The sequence below is a fragment of the Lepidothrix coronata genome, unplaced genomic scaffold (assembly GCF_001604755.1).
Source record: "Lepidothrix coronata isolate B3197 unplaced genomic scaffold, Lepidothrix_coronata-1.0 Scaffold124, whole genome shotgun sequence".
In the NCBI taxonomy this organism is placed as follows: Eukaryota; Metazoa; Chordata; class Aves; order Passeriformes; family Pipridae; genus Lepidothrix; species Lepidothrix coronata.
The window spans coordinates 3285743-3305929 of NW_016690304.1; the positions used below are offsets into that span (position 1 = coordinate 3285743).

The 20187-nt window shown below is 38.7% G+C and overlaps 1 protein-coding gene across 11 annotated transcripts in view; it reads left to right on the forward strand.

Moving 5' to 3' along the window:
* CTNNA3 (catenin alpha 3) overlaps nucleotides 1-20187 on the forward strand; it is a 438877-nt gene that overhangs the window by 412008 nt on the left and 6682 nt on the right. For 10 of the 11 annotated variants that reach the window (XM_017826101.1, XM_017826103.1, XM_017826104.1 and 7 more), the window contains 2 exons: nucleotides 8045-8150; nucleotides 15426-15560. In XM_017826101.1, coding sequence (XP_017681590.1) covers nucleotides 8045-8150; nucleotides 15426-15560 — 241 coding nt within the window. The remainder of the gene's footprint in view (nucleotides 1-8044; nucleotides 8151-15425; nucleotides 15561-20187) is intronic. The other variant, XM_017826109.1, reaches the window with a different exon arrangement.

Sequence of the window (20187 nt, forward strand, 5' to 3'; positions counted from 1 at the left end):
TAGTTCATAAAAAAGAGCTCTCTAAACTCCAAGTTTTGGGGTTTCCATGTCTGGTTTTGGATAATCAGTTTACTATCTGCTTTGTTTGCTTTCATGTTCAAAAATCTAAAAATCCATTAGAAGTCAGTTCTTCACAGTGTCTACATCTTCTTTTGCTGCCATCCATTTTTTTCCAGGATTATTTAAAGGGTACTGTATATTTTACTCAGGGTTTATGATAGTGTAATTAAAAGCTTCTCTTCAGCTCCCTGTGCAGAGGGTAGTTGGCACCCTCAACCTTTAGCTTGGCCTTTCTGAAATTAGGTGTTTAATTATGCATCTGCCAGAGTACCTAGTGGTCTTCTTCAAGTAGTTTGTGTTTTTAAATTACACTGATATACTTTGTATTAGTTTATTTTCTACATCCAGAAATGTTCATGCCTGCTTGAGGCCAGAGGAGGAAGTACTTTCTGCTCCTTCATATATGCCGTTCATTTATTAAGTGCTAAAATATGTGGGGTCAGATCCTACCATGCACTCCATCCCTGCTTTGTGCTAAAAAGGTCTGCCATTCATGTAATTGTTTTTAATGACACAATTAAATGAGGAATAAATATCCTAAAAAAATAATAGTATAGTGGTCATGAAGCCATAACCTCTACCTTTTGAGATTCACTAAGTTTAAGTTGCTGTAACAGGCCTTGCTGCAAGGCATGTTCTGAAAGGTTAAGGAAGTAGTCTGGGTATACATGTGCTTGGATTCTTTTAAATGGTAACAGTGATTTTCAGAAGGATCTATTTGCTTTCTCTTATTGGACAACTAGAAGAAATACACCTTGAAAAACAAAGGGAATGTTTCATTTTTTAAAGGTTACAGCATAGCAAGAGGATTTTAGAAGACAATATTGGCATGCTTAAGTGGCATTGCTCTATGTTTGCACTGTACTGCTCACATTCATATTTCCTTTCATTACTAACCCTCCCATGGCTTTTTTTCTGCTTCCAGGCTGTTAAGACTTGCTTTCTCTAGACCAAGTTATAACTCATGTTGACAATTCAACACGTAATGCACAAGAGTGGGAAGCAGATGGGCCTCTCTGCAGTGGCAGTCCTTAGAGATAATGCTGACTTTCTGTCTGGGCTGTAATTCACCCCGGTGCTTTGAGAAGGTGCAGGTTGGAGCTGCAGTGTGGTTACATTTGAAACACATTCCACGTAGCCAAACACCTCTGCCAGCGTGCACAGGAGACAACCTGAAGAACCTCTGCAGGCAGGCTGGCAGTGCCCACAGAAGTACCACACACAGTGCCTGGCCTGTCGGTAAAGGACAAGACTTGACACCCCCTTTTGCACAATCCAGGTCAGACTACAGGGGAGCTGTGCATTTATAGGCCGAAGTGTGCATACAATTTTAATGTTATTTATTCATAAGCAAATAGTTTATGCTCATGGAAAGATTTTAAAAAGTCCTCAAATGCACAGTTTGGGAGGCTGTTGGATGGTTTTAGAGATGTTAAAATCTCTGGGTAATTTCTGCTCGAGACAGAAAAAATAGAATAAGGGAGATTGATGAGGCAAATCACAGAGATTTCCTGCAGTCACTGCAACGGTAACTGTAGGTGTGTAACATAGTGATTAAAAATAGTAGGCAGCCAAATTAAAGCCCATGACTGGTGAGGTCTGCTGACCTTAGTGCTAAAAAATGAAACTGTCCTTTGAAAAGCTGGATTTGGAAGCAGAAAGAGATGGAGAAGCATCTCAGAGATAATGAGAATAGAAAGGGTTGAGATACATACAGCTGATGCCTAGTTTAGGTACCAGAAGTTGCTCACTTGGGATGTTGTGGTATTCCCTCATTATACTAACAATGTTTGGGTATGGCTGTGAGAAGCAGAGCAGAGGGAGATCTGGGGAGAGATTTGTGGTGGCACAGGAAAAAAGCTGTCTGGGGGAGCGACTCTCTACATCTGTAAACTGTTTCCTCTGGAACTAAACAAAACTTGAATTTCATGGATGGCATCTGCCTAGAAAGGTATAATCAAATGTAAAAATGAGCAGAAATGTTACCTTTCCTTGGGGTTTATGACTTTCCCAATACCTTTTCTTCTGCAGCATGTTAGTGTCAATTCCTGATGGATTTGTGATCCACTAAAACTCATTGCTTCTCACAAAGCAGATTTGGTTTGTATTTACCCCACTCTAGCTGTGCTTTTGGACCTCCTCTCCCTTACTGCTCTTCGAGTGAGACACAGACCTGATACATTGCCAGGGCAGGAGGGGAGAAAGGAAGAGGAAAAAGAAACTTCTGTATTAATCTCATTTTCATTTCCAGAATTACAGAACAGATAGCAATATATATGCTGTGTTCATGTTGCCTGGAACTTCACTGTCCCATTCCTGGGTCCATATAATTCAGGTATTTTTGTAAGTTTTAAATTCCTTTACTCAAAAAAGGTATTTCTACCTACAAAATACTATTTATTGCAGAGAGTTTCTGGCCATTTACTTCATGCCTTTTAATGTTTCTTCACACCATCCTTTTCTCATGTGGCTACACTTTTATTTGCATTACACTTATTTTGTTAGGGAGTAGACCTGCTTCAGCCATTGCATCTGTAAATGTTGAGTGGGGATTTGGCCCTAGCCGGTTAGTTTTGCTGACATTAGGAATTCATTTCTCCTGATTTCCAAACCTTTAATCTCAAACAGGGATAGCAAATGAGTGAAACTAGAATCTTTCTTGCTTTATATCTACAGCTATAAAGAAATGGCAAAGGTTAGTTTGGTGATCCACCTGTACAATCTACAATTACCTCTTCCCTAAGTGGGTTTCCCGAGGAGCTCTGCTGTCTACTGTTTGTCTGGGTGTAACTGGTAGAGATGTGCAGCCAGGTGTAATAAAAGGGGTTTTTGTTTATAGACATGATTGTAAAAAGCAAAGTTTTTCATCCTTTAACACCAAGCATTTCACAGATTTCATCTAAAACTGTGCACATAGAGCTGGGAGGGGCAGGCAAAGCAATTTACAGGAAAAAATTATTCACTCAGTAAGTTAATAGAGCATTTGTAATAAGTGAGGTGTGAATCCTGCTTCCTTATCCCTGCTCCCAGGCCTGCACACAATCAGTAGGTTAATAAAAGAAAAAGCAAACTTCAGAAACAGCTCATGGAACAGAGATCAGAATGTCTGACTGGAATCTAGATTTCTTACCATGCCAGTATTACAGGCAGAGCAGCAGTGGGAAGGCAGAATAAAGGAGAAACACACGATATGTTTGGGGAAGAACTGCAGGAGGCACAAGTTGGTACCTTGGAATGTAGTGATTAGTGAATTGACTAAATACAGTAGTATATATAAAATGTAATAATTGTGTTTGGGAGTATCATTCTGTCTCTGTGAGTAAAGTAAGGGATGTTTCTTATAAAACTAACCAGTGGGAGCTGTCAGGAGTTGCTGATCTAGAAACTAGGACCGATGATGGGGTGGTCAGCGTGTGGAGCTCAAGACTTTAATGTGACAGTGGCCACTGACCTGTGACAGTGCTCATGAAGCTTCGAGTTCACACCTTGAAGTGCTTTGAACTCACTCCTTATGTGTGATGGTGGTTTGTGGTGCTGGGTGTGTGTTAGAGAGGAGTTTCTCTCTTGAGACTGACTAGTCAGTAGAGCTCCCCATTGCTGTTTCTGACGCAGGGGAAGTACAAAACATTTGCTGAGGTGAACACAGTGAGGAGGGAGAAGCCACTCAGCTTTGCTCCGAGACAGGAGGCTTTTCTTGGAAAAGGCGATGGATGGCGAAAGCTTCTTGGATTTGAAATAAGAATACAAGTTTCTTTTTTAGTAAGAATTGAGAGAGCATCATTGCTTTTCAGTGTGAAGGACAACAGGAAATAATGCCCGAAACTGATGTCTGCTAATCATTGCAGTTAAGTTTATGCAGACAGGGATGGAATTTCTCTTCAGGCACACAGTTTCTCAGGGCTTGGAGCAAGAATGATTAGATTGAGCAGCTTCAGTCTGTCTTTCACATTTATCCAAACCCCTTGGTGTTGTACTAATTAACATAGTCCAACTTTTTTCTTGTTATGATTGTACCTTGCAAGAAACATTTATGTGAAGTTTGTTGGGGTTTTTTCTCCTACACCTATTGAAGATATTCTAAACTGCTTTCTTTGTACACAATCCAGTTATTTTCCTTCTAGTTAGACTTAGCTGCACATCTCTCTCTCATATTATTTTTGGCCTATTCCCGGTTTTCTTGTTGGATAGAGCAGTGATTTGAGCTGTAGTAACAATCCATCACTACCTTGGGGACATAACTGCTTGTAAATGTAGTACTTTGTGTCTCCTCTGTGTTTTCACAACCTTGACTGTGTTATCAGCTCGCTTAGCCAGTAAGGCTTCATGCTTGGAAATAGTCAAGTGTGAGGAAAATAGGTGTATTAGATCTTCCATGCAATCAATCCAGATCAGGAATTTAGAGTCTACTATAGGCTATGAATTAGTGAAATCATTGAGAAAGAATTTCAATAACTGAGTGTGTGAATGAGGTTTGTCTTTAAACATTTCAGAGACTGGAAGCAAGGAAAAAACAGTAAGATAAGGCTGACTCAAAAAATAATAAAAAAAATAAATTACATGGTTGCCATAGCACAGAAATTTATGTAGGGGAAAAGGTGGAAAACTCTATGAAGGAACAATTTTGTGATGGTGTTGACCAGCAGATGGTACTTGGTGGGAGGATTTTTTTATCTGTCTAGTTTCTTTATTGGCTGTAGGTGCATGAGCCAAGCTAATGCATGCAGGTCTGTACTATTACCACAATTTGGGATGCTTCAGCACGTGGTGGAGGAGGATCGGGGACTACATCTATAGAAGGAAAGGGATGCTGTTACAATGACATGGAGAAAGAACTAAGTGAAATATCTGGAAAAATGTTCCAGAGAGTGAAATGGATAGCTCAGGGAAACAGCCTTCCAAGCAAAGTGTTTTTCATACTTCAAACTTGCCAGAAAAAATGCAAGTGAATATAAAACTGGTAGGGAGCTGTGTAATGGCTGGGGGAAACAACCTAGATGATTTAATGGACTTTTTGTGTTTCTAACATCTGGATCCAGGGAGTTAATCTGAGTAAGTGGCATTCTGAATCTGCTGATCTGGTGGTAAATCAGGAAAACTGGGAATTCAAAAGTGCACATCTGCATCGATAACATTAGAAGGCAACATGCATTGCAACTGGTAATCATTCACCAAAAAACATGCAACTTCTTTGTTAAATTTAAAATTATAAAATCATTGGGCTGGAAGAGACCTCAGAAGGGGACTGATACCACCCTGTCCCTCACAACAGATGTCTGTCTGGTCTTGTCCATTGGCAGTGATGCCAAAGCCTCCTGGCTGCTCTGCTCTGGTTCCCCCCGAGCTCAGCACCTCACCTGAACCTGCTTTTCCAGAATGTGAGCTCCATCCCACCTCCCCTATCCCCTGCAAAGCTCCTTTGAAGACTGTTACCATCTGTGTCCTACAGCTTCTCCTGCTCGTGCTTCCTCCTTTGCCCCACTGAACCCTTCCGTCTCTCCTTATGTTTGTGACATGTCTGATCATCCTTTTTGCACATTTTTCATCATGTCAAAAACGTTCTTCATGGAACCCCCCTCCCTGAACTGCAGCTGCAGTCTTACCCAAATGGAGAAAGCAGAAGGAAAGCTTGCTTTGTCCACCTTGGGTGTGACATCTGCTGTTTTCATAACAGCAACCGCCTCACAAACTCCTGTTCAGGCTGACCCACTGTATTAGCCCCTCTGGCTCTGTAAAAAACTACTATATAGGCTCTCTCTTTCTTTCTCTCTCTCTAAGCACTTAATATGTAATGTTCCAAATTTAATGTTTGCAGCTGTTCCCATTGAAGTATCATCCTGGTTTGTCTTTTTTCTTTCTGTTTCTTCTGTTTGCCTGGTGATTCAGCAGACTTGGTGTACTCTCCCAAGTATTCTTTTCTAAGTACTTAGAATTGCCAAACATCATAATGGCTCATTATGCCATACTCCGAGGCAGTTACACCTGTGCTTTATGTCAAAGGCTCTGCATTTTTCCTGAAGGTAAAAAAAGGAGTACGGATAGTTCTTGGTTGTATAGCAAAGGAGCCCTCCTTGTATGTGTAATTTAGCATGCTGGGATTTCAGCGCTTTTTAATACAAGGCTGAGGCATTCCTAAACACTAAACCTTCATTTCAAGACTGAGCTGTGGCTTAGAGCTCAGAAGCATCCTGCCCCACATTGCTTAGAGACTCCAATAGAGAACTTGAACCATTGGTGCAATTAGGTGGCAAGTGGAGCAGAAGTGTCCAGAACAGTCATTGCTGAGGTTCCTCTAATGGCTCTCCTGGTGGCCGTATTTGTGGGGAAAGGAAATACTTCCTGTTCATTTGGTTGAAATAACCTTTCCTGGGTAGAATTGCTTCATTCTCATTAGATCTCTGAGGGACTTGCACAGGTTCAAGAAATTGCTAGTTTAATTGAAGAACTTCACCTTCAAAATACCCGTTCATCATAGCTTCAGATGTCAAAAAAGCTGCTGGCTGATGCTCACAAGAATTTCCTTAACAGAAGTAGCCTTGGACTGTTACATCTCTCCTTTCCTGGCTGCTTTAATTCTGGGTTGTGTTCACCTTTAATGTTATCTCGCTGGTGACAGGGTTGGACCTTTCCAGGAGGGTACTGGACTGCTGATAGTTTGTGGAGCACCTGAGGGACTTGCTATGGATGACTGACAGACCTCTGGGCTTTGGAACCTGCCACAGTGAAAATTATAACGAAAAACTAATTAGTGGCCTGATATGGTGGGGAGGGCCAATATGCAGTTGTAAGGATTTGGTTGTGCACCTAAGGGTTCGAAGGGAAAATAGCAGGAAAGGAAAATGAAGGGCATGGGTAAAAGTTGAAGTACTTCATCCTGGACACATACTCTATTATTCTCTTTTAAACTGATCAACTTGCTAAGTAGGTTTTTCATAACAAGAAGATGCCTTTCTGTAGAAAAAATAATGTGTAAAATACCTGATTCTAGGTTGTTCCAAATGTGAGCTTCAAAAGTTGAGAATAAGGAACTGTAATTAGTCTGCCTTACTCCCAAGGATTAACAAATAGTTCTTAGTTAAGCAACATGATTAATCAGGACGAGATTAAACATACCTGCCACATTGTCATCACTGTCTTTTTACTGAATGAAGTGTTTGTATAGTTATATATGATAATACTTTTAGTCTAAATGAATTTTTTACTGGAATGAATGGTAAATCTTCTTTATACATGAAACCATACTGACTTTGAGGAAAAGGGTCTTCTCATTTGAACAAAGAACTATATTAATTTTTTTCATGTTGTCTACTTCCTTTGTCCAATGCAGAACTTATAAATTGATATGGGGCATTCAGGAATTAAATGTGCACATAATAAAACTAAAGATATTCACTTCTTGGCAAATTGTTTGCAAGAACTTTACTGTTTTCCTAGGCTGAAAATTCTGAAGAAATTGTGAAATTGTTTGGAAAGTATTTTCAGATGTGGCATATCTGTATTTTGAGTGGCATATGCCAGTTGATTTGCAGCTTTGTTCATTATCTCTATTTTCTCTTGGGTGCACCAAATAAATTAAAAAAACAACCCAAAAAACAACAGGTATCCATAATGACTCTCTGAATACATCTCTGTGCTGAACTTCCTTTGAACATATTTACAAGAAAATTTGTGGAAGGAACTTCATATTTGAGGAACTTCATATAAGCCTGGGAAAACCAAACTGCACAAGAAATCTCTTAAAATCCTGATTTGGACCAGGTTGCGCTTCCAGTATGAAAAAACTGTGTGACATCTTTCTGGTACTTCTGCATCCAGTTGATGCCAAACAATACAAATTTGTGGGATGTGAAAACAAAACAGTTGGGGCTGGGGGGAAATTTAATTAATGTTGCTTGTTGCTTTGTTTGAGTTCTTCTGTGCCTGGTGTGCACGGATAGGATTTATCCTCAGGTGTTGAATAGCAGAGTTTCATTTGTTTCCTTTGCAGGGGGAGAGGACCGCTGAAGCACACATCCGATGTGATCAACGCAGCGAAGATGATCTCGGAGTCAGGCTCCAGGATGGACGTCCTGGCGCGGCTCATTGCGGATCAGGTGGGCTGTTCGTGCAGCAGTGCAGTAAAGTTTGTCCCACACCCACCCATCCACAGAACCTCTGACACCTAAGAAGGTCACTTACTTAAGTGACATTTTTAGATCTACTCTCTGATTTTCCTTCTGTTCTCCCTTTCTGAGGCTGTGGATATATAGATCCTGTCTTAATATATGTGTGGATTCTCTTCTTCATACATATTATTGTTTATATACACTTACACACACACACACACACTCTTAAATATAGGTGTACATTCACAGATATGTATGGACATATATTTATCTACAGATGCATTTGTATGTATGTGTGAATGTTTGTGAGCTCCCTTAAGCTATGAATGCAACATTTTAGACATAAAGTATGTATGTATGTATATATAAATGTGTGTGCATTCATATATATATATGTATATGTGTATATTTATATATTGGAACAACAGTGAACATATACATACATACAAATATTAATATATATAAAATATATATTACAAATACATACAAATATATATAAAATAAATATTATATATAATATACATACCTGCAAATATATATAACATATATTATACATACAAACAAATAGATATAAAATGCATATTATATATAGTATACATATACATACCTATGAATATATATAACATATTTTATACATATATACAAATATATATAAATACATATATATAATATACACACACATACCTACGAATATATATAACATATATTATACATACATACAAATAGATATAAAATACATATTATATATAATATACATATACATACATACAAATATATATACATAAGAGCTATTGTCCCAGTTTAACCCCAGCTGGCAACTAAGAACCATTCTCAGTCGCCTGGAAAAAACAATAAACCTCATGGGTTGAGATAAAAAGCTTAATAATTTAAACAAAATAAAATGTAAGTCGTAGTAATAAGAACAATGATAACAATAATGAAAGAGAGGGAGAGAGAGGAATAAAACTTGGGTTGTCTTGTACTTGGATTATCTTCCTTCCACCCCTCAACAGTGGCTGTTTCAGCTTCTGAATACTCGCAGTCTTGAGGTGATTTTTTTTTTTTTAGCATTTAAAAGAATTATATCTCATCATCAAAGGCAAAGTGTTAGAGCTGTAAGGTCTACTTTATTTCCACCGGATTTTTAAAACGTCCGACAGCTGAAAACCCCGCACCAGAACCCCCTCCCCAGCAGCAGGGTAGCTGGAGCAGCCTGGCTGAGAGCTGCAGTGGTGGCTTAGGAACTGAACACACCTCCTCCCTAGGTGGGGTTGGTTGTTTTAGGGCCAGGCACTACCAGCAGTGTAGGGAAATGGCAGCGTGCAAATATCACATTTAAAACGTTTCTCTTCCTGTACCTTTTAGGCCTGGTGTAGCATGGTATGGTCACTGTTTCCACACCCTTACCTTCACTTTTTTTTTCATACACAAGGCTTGCTCTTCTAGTATCTAGGAAGCAACAACAGTCTGTTACTTGTTGTCATGTGTCTCCCTGAATTCCAGATAACAAGATGAAGAATTTCTATTTTGCATCTCTACAGTTGTGATCAGATTTGTGGAAAAAGTAGGTGAAATGTCTTGAGTCCCCATTTCTGATCTTGACAGATATTCTCCCAGCACATCTCTCTTTTCAGGGGCATTGGACAATAGCTCCTTTCAAGATTTTATCAATTACAAATTAAAATTCAAGACTGTCACTGATATATTGCAGAAACCATTGTGATATCAAAGGCAAAGATGAGTAAGGGTCATAAATCCTTGCTGGTTTTAGAACAGAAAATCCACTCTTGCTGAAATATTTCTTGTAGATAAAGGAAAATTTTAGGGAAGAAATATTTCATCTGTGTTATTACAGTGACTCTAGACTAGAAACATGAACAAATCTCATGTGTGAGGAAGAAGTATTCATGAACCATAAGTGCTAATAATTCGTGTGGACCCTCATAGTTGCTGGGAAATGTGACATCATTCAAGTTATGGGAACCATTTTACTGAATTCACTCAAATTATTTCCATTTGTCCTCTCTCAGAGCTTGCACAGTTGATACTCATGAGCCACCTGAGCCCTGGTATTTATTCCTGTGGCATCTCGTGTGCATCTGAAGGACACTCCTTACTTATGAGTGGTGTTTGTATTTTAGATGCAATTTCAGGTTACAAGCACTAGAAGCAAAGGAACACAGGCAATTAAAAAACCCAAACACAAATCAAAACATGAACCAAAGCAGCCCTTCCAGCTGTGGTGAACACAACTACAGTCATTGTTAGATATGTGTCAAACTTAGTAAAAAAAGGGAATCCTCCCCCTTTATTCCTCCTATTACAACCATATGATCCTCTCATTCCTCAGATGGCTAGAAATCTTTTAACTTCTATAACCTCTTTTTGCCTGTGCCAAGTCATCCTTTAACTTAGAAAGCTGTTTTCTCACTGTGGTGTTTTTCTAATCTCAAAAGCATTTTCAAAGACAGCTGTTATTTTGGCAAATTTCCTATACTCTTCTATCTCGGGGTCTTAAAATAAAATAAACTTTACAATCCCCTGGGCTTTTTTCTCGAGTCCTTCTCTGAATTTCAGCCAAACTGGAGGAACCCTTCAAGAATTTGGTGCCCAGAGTAGAACATGAATGTCAATAAGGTTTTTACTAATGCCTTTCTCAGCAGCATTCAGACTTTTTAGTGGCATTTTTCACATGCCGCCTTTTAGTACCATTTAAATTATGTGGAATTTCTATTACATGGAAAAAAAAATGGATTTGTGTTATTTGCTTCAATTTTCAATTAGCTGATCTTTCAAGATATAGGTCCTTCCATTATTCCTGCACATACTCTTCTGGATGCTGTCCCACCACTTGCTATCGAGCTTAGGCTTCCATCTAAGTATTTGTTACCACCTCTGATACTGTCATTTTATTAGGGTGCATCACTTTAGTGTTCAGCTTCCATGACAGCTCTTCCTCTGCCTCTGGAGTTACCAGGACCACAGTAATGTGTGACAGGATTTTCAGTGTTCAAAGCTACACAAAAGGAGGAAAAGCAAAACCATCACTCTGCTTCCTCCATCTTGCTCAGACCCAACAGAAGCAACCTCTGCATAATGAAGAATCACTCTTGTGTGTCTTTGGCCTTTTCCTGTTATTGAAACATTTTCTAATGAATAATTTTGATTCATACTCCGTGTAATTTCAGAGAACTGTGTAATTACATCATTCTTACTGTTTTTCTGTTAGGAGAAAAGGAAAAACTCCACAGTAAACACTACCCTGTAACTGTATTTGCAGTCTTTTTATAACTCATCAGCCACAATAGAAGCTCTCTGATATCATTTTTCTTTAATTTCATATTTTTTTATGATTCTCCCTGTGTTTGAAGGAAAGGGATGCAGTGTGGTACAATTAGCAGAATTCAGTTATATTTCAGTCTGTGCTCACAGCACTTTTAAAATGGCTCAGAGTTAACAACTGTGAAAATAATCACAGTACAGCATCAACATCAACCTAGGCAAATGAATCACAAGTACGTTGATAATAAATGTAGTTTAAAATAAGATTGTTATAAATTCATTGTCAAATTTGTGACCTGGAAGCCATGAGATAATTAAGGCAGTTAGTTAGTACATCCTGGTTTGATGGAATGTGCTGAAGATTAAGGTTTTATTAAGAGCCTCCTTGGTGTTCCAGTTGTTTTGCATCCACTACTATCCCAGTAAGACAGGCACTCGGACTGTGAGGTGTCATTTAATATGTTGTTTGCCAGACCTAATTAACACAGTAAGGAAAGCACAGTGTAAATAATCTTACATCCCTGTCAATGAAGGGAACCCCATGTGGTACAGCACCCAACAGGCACAACAGACATTTATAGTAGTGGGTCTGTGGGTGATTATACCCAATATTAATCACCATGAAGACAGATTTGGATTCTAGAGAAATGCTACTGGCTTTTTAGCAAAGGGATGAAATTAAAGCAAGAACAATATTGTCTACAATCAGAATTTCCAGCAGAATTGTTTGTCTAGACCTCTTGTGCCACTGCTGTGCCAGTGGCTTCTTCACTTGCGATTGTGAATCTTGGTTTCAATATGGTTTTAATCACTGCGTAATTTGAATTTATCAAATCACTTCAAGGTTCCTGTGGATATTCCTTCTATTAGGTAAAATGCCACTGCGTTTTTTGGATGTGGGTCTGCCCTGGGAAAAAAAAACTCTCATAATGTGTGGGCATTTCTAGCTAAGAATGTGAGGTATTAAACTGGTAATCATCAATGGCCTGTGAGTTGATTAAATGCAGAAATTTATTAGCTGTCCTTCTGTTGCAGCCCAGATTTTGGTTTCACTGGTGAGCAAGTGTTGCTTGTACCAGATGCTTCTGAGCAATATGTAGAAGATTCCTTATGGAATGTCCTACACAGTACGTTTCTTCCTAACATCTGTCCATGGTTGATTTAGATATGCTATAAGGCATGAGGCTTTAGGGTTTTTTTGTAATATTTTATTCTGCTTAAAGTAGTGCAGAATGTTATCTTTACCCTTGCAAATGCCTGCTCTTCTGTTGTTAGTCCCTGTCTTTGTCATCTCATCTGGTGAAGTTTTATGGGTGAATAACAAAAATGAGCCCATTTGGCCAGACCACAGGTACGTTCAGGCCAGTACCCTGTTGCTGACACAGTTAATAGGGAATACTTACAGTTAATAGGGAATACTTACAGTTAATAGGGAATACTTACAGTTAATAGGGAATACTTACAGTTAATAGTGAATACTTACAGAACTCCTGGGATAATGGCACAATACTCCCACAATAAGGTCTCCCAGCACTCAGCAGCCATTCCAGAATTTACTTAACCAAACCTATAAAACCAGACACACAGAATAGTCCATTAATTTGTCCAGTAACTTCTTTAAGCCACTTAAGCTTTTAATATAATCATTCTGTACCAAAAATGTCTGCAACTTAACACCCAGTGTTAAAAACGGTTTCCTTTGTTTTGAACACAGTCTAATTACTTTCAATAACCCCTTGGATTTGTAATGGAGGAAAGAATACCTGTATCCATTAAAATCTTTCTTGTCCTTCTTATGTGCCTTGGTGTGGGCATTGGAGGGGAAAGATGCACTGTATCTACTCAGGGTGGTAAAGCTGTGGGTATGCCACAGAGTTGTACAGTTGCATAATTACATTTCAGAAGACTTTTCCTATTTAAGGCCAAGCATTTGTTGTTTCGAATGCTCCTGGCCTTGAAACACTGTTCTCATAGAACTATTTTGACCTCAAGGTCTTGTTCTTGAGTGGCCATTTCTCAGACTTTGGTTCATATCATGTTTAGAATTCCTAAAATGGTACACATTTCTTCTCTAATGCTATGTAAGGAAGATAGTAAATGTGACAAGCCTGACAATATTATTATATAAAAGAGTACTATATAATAATTATTCTTCTCACTGAACTTCTCTAATTGACATTGTCACTGTTTTAAGTGCATGAGACACTATATTGGCATATTACCACCCTACCACCCTATATATTGAGTTATTCTGGCTGAGAGGACAAAGTCACAGTGTAGTTAAGGAAAGAAAAAAAGGGAGGAGAAAGAATATCTTTCCAGGAATACGCTTCATGTTGATATAATTAATTCTGATGCTTAGAGGTATTACCGTTGTACTTGACTGGAAGTATAAATTTTTACTAATTAAAATAAAATACACAATGAGTGTTTTCTAAGCAGTCAATGAAATACCAGTATTTAAATATTGATTTGGACAGTTCTTAAAGCAGTGCTGAGTAAGGAAGAAACAAAGACATATTTTAGTATACATGCTAACACTTTGAAAACGTCACACGCAGCAAGAGAAGATGTCAAGAAAGGCTTCTGGTTTTGTTCTAAAAACAAAGAACAAAACAAGTTTTGTTCTGTGTCAAAGCACAGAAAACATTTTAGTAACAGATGTAGCAGAACACACCGTAAGGACTGATATCCAAGTTGTATTAATTAATTTTAAATTGTTCAGTCTGGCCTTCCTTATTTACTCTTCTGTTTTCCTAAGTCTAAAGCATGACCTTGTTTGCTTAAGCAAACATATTGCATAGCCACGAAGATAGCATTGTCACACTGCCCCTTTAAACATACACCAGGTTTCTTCAGCAAAGCCAGTAGATAAAACATTTTATGAATTAAGTAGAATTGGTGCTTTTGCTGACTTCTGGCAGGTTTTGGATTTAAATCCATTGACCACAATTCCATAAGGTCAAAAGTTTAAATAAAGCCATAAATATAAAAGCATAGATCGTTGACTGATCATTGACAGTCAACACAGTGGTTGGTGGGAATGTATATTTGCTTTTTTAATATACAAAGCTGAACACAGTTTCCTATCAGAAAAAAGTGACTGTATTTATTATGTAAGTTACAGCACACAGGCTAAAAACACATCTCTGAAAAACTGTAGGGATCCATTGCTTATTTATCACACTTAATTTTTACAGCTGTGGTAGCAAAACAGGGACTCACTATTCCCCTGAAGGTGCCTTTATTCTGCCAGAGCAGTGAGAAGCAGCTTCAGAACAAACACATACATGGCCTTTGGTACCTCAGAGCAATATTTCCCCTCCAAGTACTCCCTGTATTTTGGCAGTTCACAAAAATGAGGTTGGAAAGACCCTATTTTTATTTAAAAAAATAATATTAGGGAAAAAAATCTGTGGTGTTAAAAGTATTGCAATCAATGAGTTCTCTGTAAGACTTTATTTTCCTGTTCCCACTGATACAGACGATCTGTGGATTGAGTTGAATTCACTCTGGATGAAACACAAAAAAACCCCATAGTTCATATTACAAGATAAAGCATAATATATAAATGTTAACTTGTCTCTGCATGTGTGTTTACATTTGCCCACAAAATGCATGTTTATATCCCCCACATCACTGTTAATGTAGGTATTTTCTTAAATAAAAAACACAGCCTCTGTGGAATAGAAGGAAAAGTAATTATTCCATACAGTAAAGAATGTGTTTAGAAATATTGCTAAGGCAAGTGCAGCAGTTTTTAAAGGGAATATGAGGAATTTTAAGATTATTCTGATCCTCCAACTATTACATTAAAAACCTTCACAAGAGGAATGAACTGTGCAGCCTGATACAGCTGCAGTGAAAGACAAGCCTAAATTAATGTACAATTTGAATACTCCTCAGTGAAGTATTGACATGATTCCTGAGACATGTTTGAATCAGCAATTGCTGAAATGCTTTATTAATTGTTCTTTTCAGTGTCCAGACCAGTCGTGCAAACAGGATTTATTGGCTTACCTAGAACAGATCAAGCTCTACTCCCACCAGCTCAAAATCTGCAGTCAAGTTAAAGCAGAAATCCAGAATCTCGGTGGAGAGCTTATCATGTCTGCTGTAAGTAGAAAAATGGTATAAATTACTCTGTTAATTGACATAAGTGTTGTGTTTCATTTGGACTTTCCTGTACTTGTAATATCATGGAATCACAGAATATACTGAGTTGGAAGGGACCCACAAAAAATGTTCCAGTGTAGCCCCAAGTCTCATTTTATTTCATGTTTTTTTATACACAACACAGAGAATCTGAGACAGTGAAGCATAAGACTAATTGCTTAGAAGGAACAGCAATCACTTGTTTGGTTTTTTTTCTTTTTAATTCTCAAAACATATTATGTATTATCACTGTTATTCTGAAGTAGTTTGGTTTTAAGTACTGTAACACACTTTAAGATGGTGGTTCATTTACTTACACACATGGAAGATGCACATACGTGTGTCTGAACACAAAAAGAAATCCCCCAGAGAGGTACTTCCAGGTCAGGAGGAAATGATGAAGGATATATTATCCCATATTTGTAGATCTATCTGCTTGAAATAGAGTTAAGTGTTAAGTCACATCATCTGTCTTACCAGTATCTTCTTCTGGATGATGCTATGGCAGAGCAAGTAAAGTAGACGTAAATGGCATTACAGATGAACATTGTTTAGGACCATATAACAGTGGTCAGCAGTGCCATGGTATAAGGGCACCTGTGTCTCTGTATTCTCACCTATATAAGCACTGTAGCTGGGGAGGTACTGCTGACTGCCAGCACAGCTCAGTTTGGGACTTACTGCATGACAAAAAAGAGCAAACATTATGCATAGGAAAAAGTATGTTTAAATCCATGAACACAGTTCATAGTCATTAATTCTTGGTACCACATTACCTTCTTCAGCTGCTTTTCAGCTGTGTCCCCTGTAACCTTGTCTTCCCTGTAACACTCCTCTAACAACTTCCCCTGGAGGGTTTCTTGCCCAAAATTAATAACTCCCCCCATATCATTACCGTAGGTTAAACAGGCCAGTTTGCCTGGGCCAGTTGGGATGCTTTGGGGAGTATCCAGCTGAGAGTTCTCCTAACTAAAAGTTCTCTCTTAGGAGAGAACTAGGAATTCTCTCCTCTTTTAGTGGCTTTTTTACTTCAGGCCATATAATCTTGTAGTCCACCTTTCTCACTGTCCTTCCCCAAGCTCCAGTAACTTCATTCTAGTCAGAGCCCCAGTTATGGAGGTTACAAAGGTCATGTACAGAAAAAGAGGAGATGTAGATCATTAGCTTCTAATTCTCCACTCACTGCAGTTTTGTTATTATCACTCATTAATAATTCCTTGATCAGTGTTTAGTCTTTCATGCTCCCATAAAATACTTACATTTTTCAATAATGCAGCTTGCATTTCCTGTTTGTGAGCTGCACAAGAAAAAATGGTAAGGATTCACTGCATCTTCATTAGGAGTGATTAAACAGGAAACGGACACTTCCTTCTATTAATTGGAATAAATTTGTGCCTCTTCAGGCACAAAATAATGGGGTAACATTTGCAGCATGCAGATTGACAATAATTGCATTCATTTATATAGATAAGCTGATAATTCATTCTCAAGTACTGCACAGTGATAGGCTTGCACCTTACCTTGCCAGTTTGCTGGGTTTTTTTCCCCAGCAGTGGCTTTGAGTAAAGCAAATTATATCACAGAGCAGAAAATTAACAGATCCTTACATATTAATATCATTCTTCCTGACTTATGCCAGGCAATTCTGTTTTGTGCTGTTTATACTCATTATCTTCCTGTATTTCATTTTATATTGTATTTGGCAAGGGAGATAGAGCTTTTTGACCTTAAAAAGGAAATGTGTGAAGAGAGAGTTCTCAAGAGTTACAGTATCCAGAGTTACAGAGTTACATTTGCTAACTGGCACAGAAAAGCCCTCTCAGGTTAGCCAGCCTTACCTGTGCACTGAAGGCTTTGTCACTCTGGTTTTTCTCCAAATGTCTCATTTATCTTCAGCTCTTCCTCTTGGTATCTCAAGAGCCAGACTTTACCTTAAACAGTGACGTAAGTCAGCTTTTGTGCCAAATGTAAGTGCTTTAATACTTCCAACTTCATGCCTGGAGGCTGGATTTAAATGTCTGCACTACTTCCTGAGTTACCACTGAGTTCCCATGGCTGTTAAATCAAAAGTTCCCTGCATTGCTATGAACGGCCTTCAGCTTTGAAGGCTGTGCCGCAGGTGAAAACACAGTCAGAGCTATATATAAGGCAGCAGGTAGCAAAATACAAGGCAGGGTGTCTGCCACCAGGCCTTTGGCTGCCGCAGTCCCAATCCTTGGATATCCATCCTCCAGGAAAGTGATGTCTTGGCCAATGTGTGAGCGCTGTGGAAGCTGGCAAGAGGCTCCACGCCTTCGCTCCACTTGGAGGGTTTCAGCTGCTGCTGGAGAAGAGCTGGCACTGTGCTCAACTCCTGAAGAGCTGCTCCTTTGGCAAGGGAGATGGGAGCAGTGCATTTCCGTTCCTTTTAGGGTTTCTAGGCGTTCTTTTTCCCCCTAAAAGAGAAGTCGAGGTGGGCAGAACCGCTTCTCAGCTGCAGCCCCAGTAGGACTGAGAGAGGAAACAAAGGACTAAGCAGCATGCTGGCAGTCCTGCTGAACTGTGGGCTGCTGTTACAGCCCACTGCATTTACTACACGTAGATGGTTTGTTCCACTGCCTTCAGTGCTGCTGTCCTGCTTTCACTGCTGTGTGACCTTCAGTGGAAAAATGTCCCTTCTGCCTTGCTTTGGGTCCACAGCAGCTGTTCTGGCAAAGCTGATGCCTCTGTGCATCAGGGGAGTGTCCACTGCTCCCTGGTCAGCCAGTTTGTTTCTCCTGGCTGGTATTCCTCCACGTCATTGGGAACGTGTAGTTCAGTTTGTTTGAAAGGATGGTGGAAGGTTACTTATAGGGCCTTACACCATGCTTAAAATGACTTCTTATTTTGATGTCTGACCCTGAAAATACTAAAACACCCATTTTCTAAAAGCTGATGTTAGCCCTCAAGAGCTGATATATTAAAATTTTCTTCTACTGAGAAGTGAAGAAATGTTTCACTGTTTGGTTGGTTTTTTAAATCTAATAATACTACAGCTTTCTCTGCTTTTGCCTAGTCTGTGCTGGCAGGTGTGTGTGTATAGAACTCCTGGCCTTTGGAAGCAAAGCAAAGCAGGTTTTCCTCTCAATTCCAGGCATCTCAGTTACTATTGCTTTCTAAACTGCATCTACTGAGAAGAACTAACTCAAAGGAGTAGCAAGTATTGCTGGTGAGGTACACTACAAGCCAGTTAACTTTTCCTAATAATAATTACTTTGGTAATTACCAAAAATCCAGATGTGTTTTATAGTTCTGAGCCTCAGTGCATGTAAAAGATTATTGTGACAAGCACTCAATTTCTTCATAAACAGCAAGGAAAGGATTTATATTATCCTTTATAAAGGATTTTTCTCAAGACCTGTTTTTAAAAAAAGATAGATTCCTTTTTTTTAAAACCTCCCTGGAAGTGAGTACTTGGGAGGGACTGAGATAACTGCCTGGCTAAGCATCTGCTCCATTATGGTGTTGCATAGGAACAGTTTTACAGCCCTTAATGTAAGTTGTTTGTCATTTAACTTGGCCACAGGCCTGGCCTAATTACAGGACTCACTTTCAGTTCTTTGAATCCTACTTAGCCTGAAGCAGATTCTGGTCATGGTTGGTTATTTAGTTCATTAGATTCAATTTCCCCACCTGAAAAATGAGTAAAACACGGATCAAACCCCAGAAACTCTTGAGGTATAAAATGCAATCATTGGATGGACAGACAGACGTAGATAACCAACAGGATTGCTGCATTTTTAGGAAAACTCAGTTCATTGAAAATAAACAACCCAAAGGGTGAAGCAGATTTCCTGAGGCCAGTTCCATGAATGGGGATGAAATCTCTCCAGTATCCCAAGGGAGAACATGGCAAAGCAGAGGTGAACAGTTTCCAGATTAAAAAAAAAAAAAAATCACAATGGCAAGTCTCCCTTTGGCTTATTTTCTATACAACCTGAACTGGGATTGAATCTATGAAGTGGTATGTTGAATGAAGTTGTGTGAAGAAATGATGTGCTTCCAACTCTTTTAACTTTTTTCTGTGCTTCCTTGAACACCCATCTCTTAGTGTCGCTGCTACGTCAAGATCTCTGTTAAAATGAAATTATCACTAGTGTGGCTCAGAAAACAGGTCAAGTAACTTGTGTTCAAGTCCTGGCCAAGGACAAGGAAAAACTCTGATGTCTTCAACAGTCAAGATTTCACTCTTAATAATTAACCTGTTTGGATTTTCTTCTACTTTTAATCTTAAGGGATTAAATCACTTTATTTTATATAGCAACCTTAGTGAAAGCACAAGAAAGAAATTCACAAAATCAAATAGCAAAAGCGTAGTAAAAAAAGCAGGACTAAAATCAAAAGCACAGTGTAGTAAGTACTCCTTACCTTAAATGGAGCACTACTCAGACACTCACTGCTCTTTACAGAAATGTAGAATTCGTGTTATTTTTGAGCTGTCAAAGAATTAAAAATTCAGTCTTGGTCTCTTAGTATAGTGTAACAAAGGAAATTTGCTTCTAGGAATGTATTTAATGAACCTTGTGGTTCAATTAAGATTAATTTTTCATAACTGACCTTGCTTCCAAAA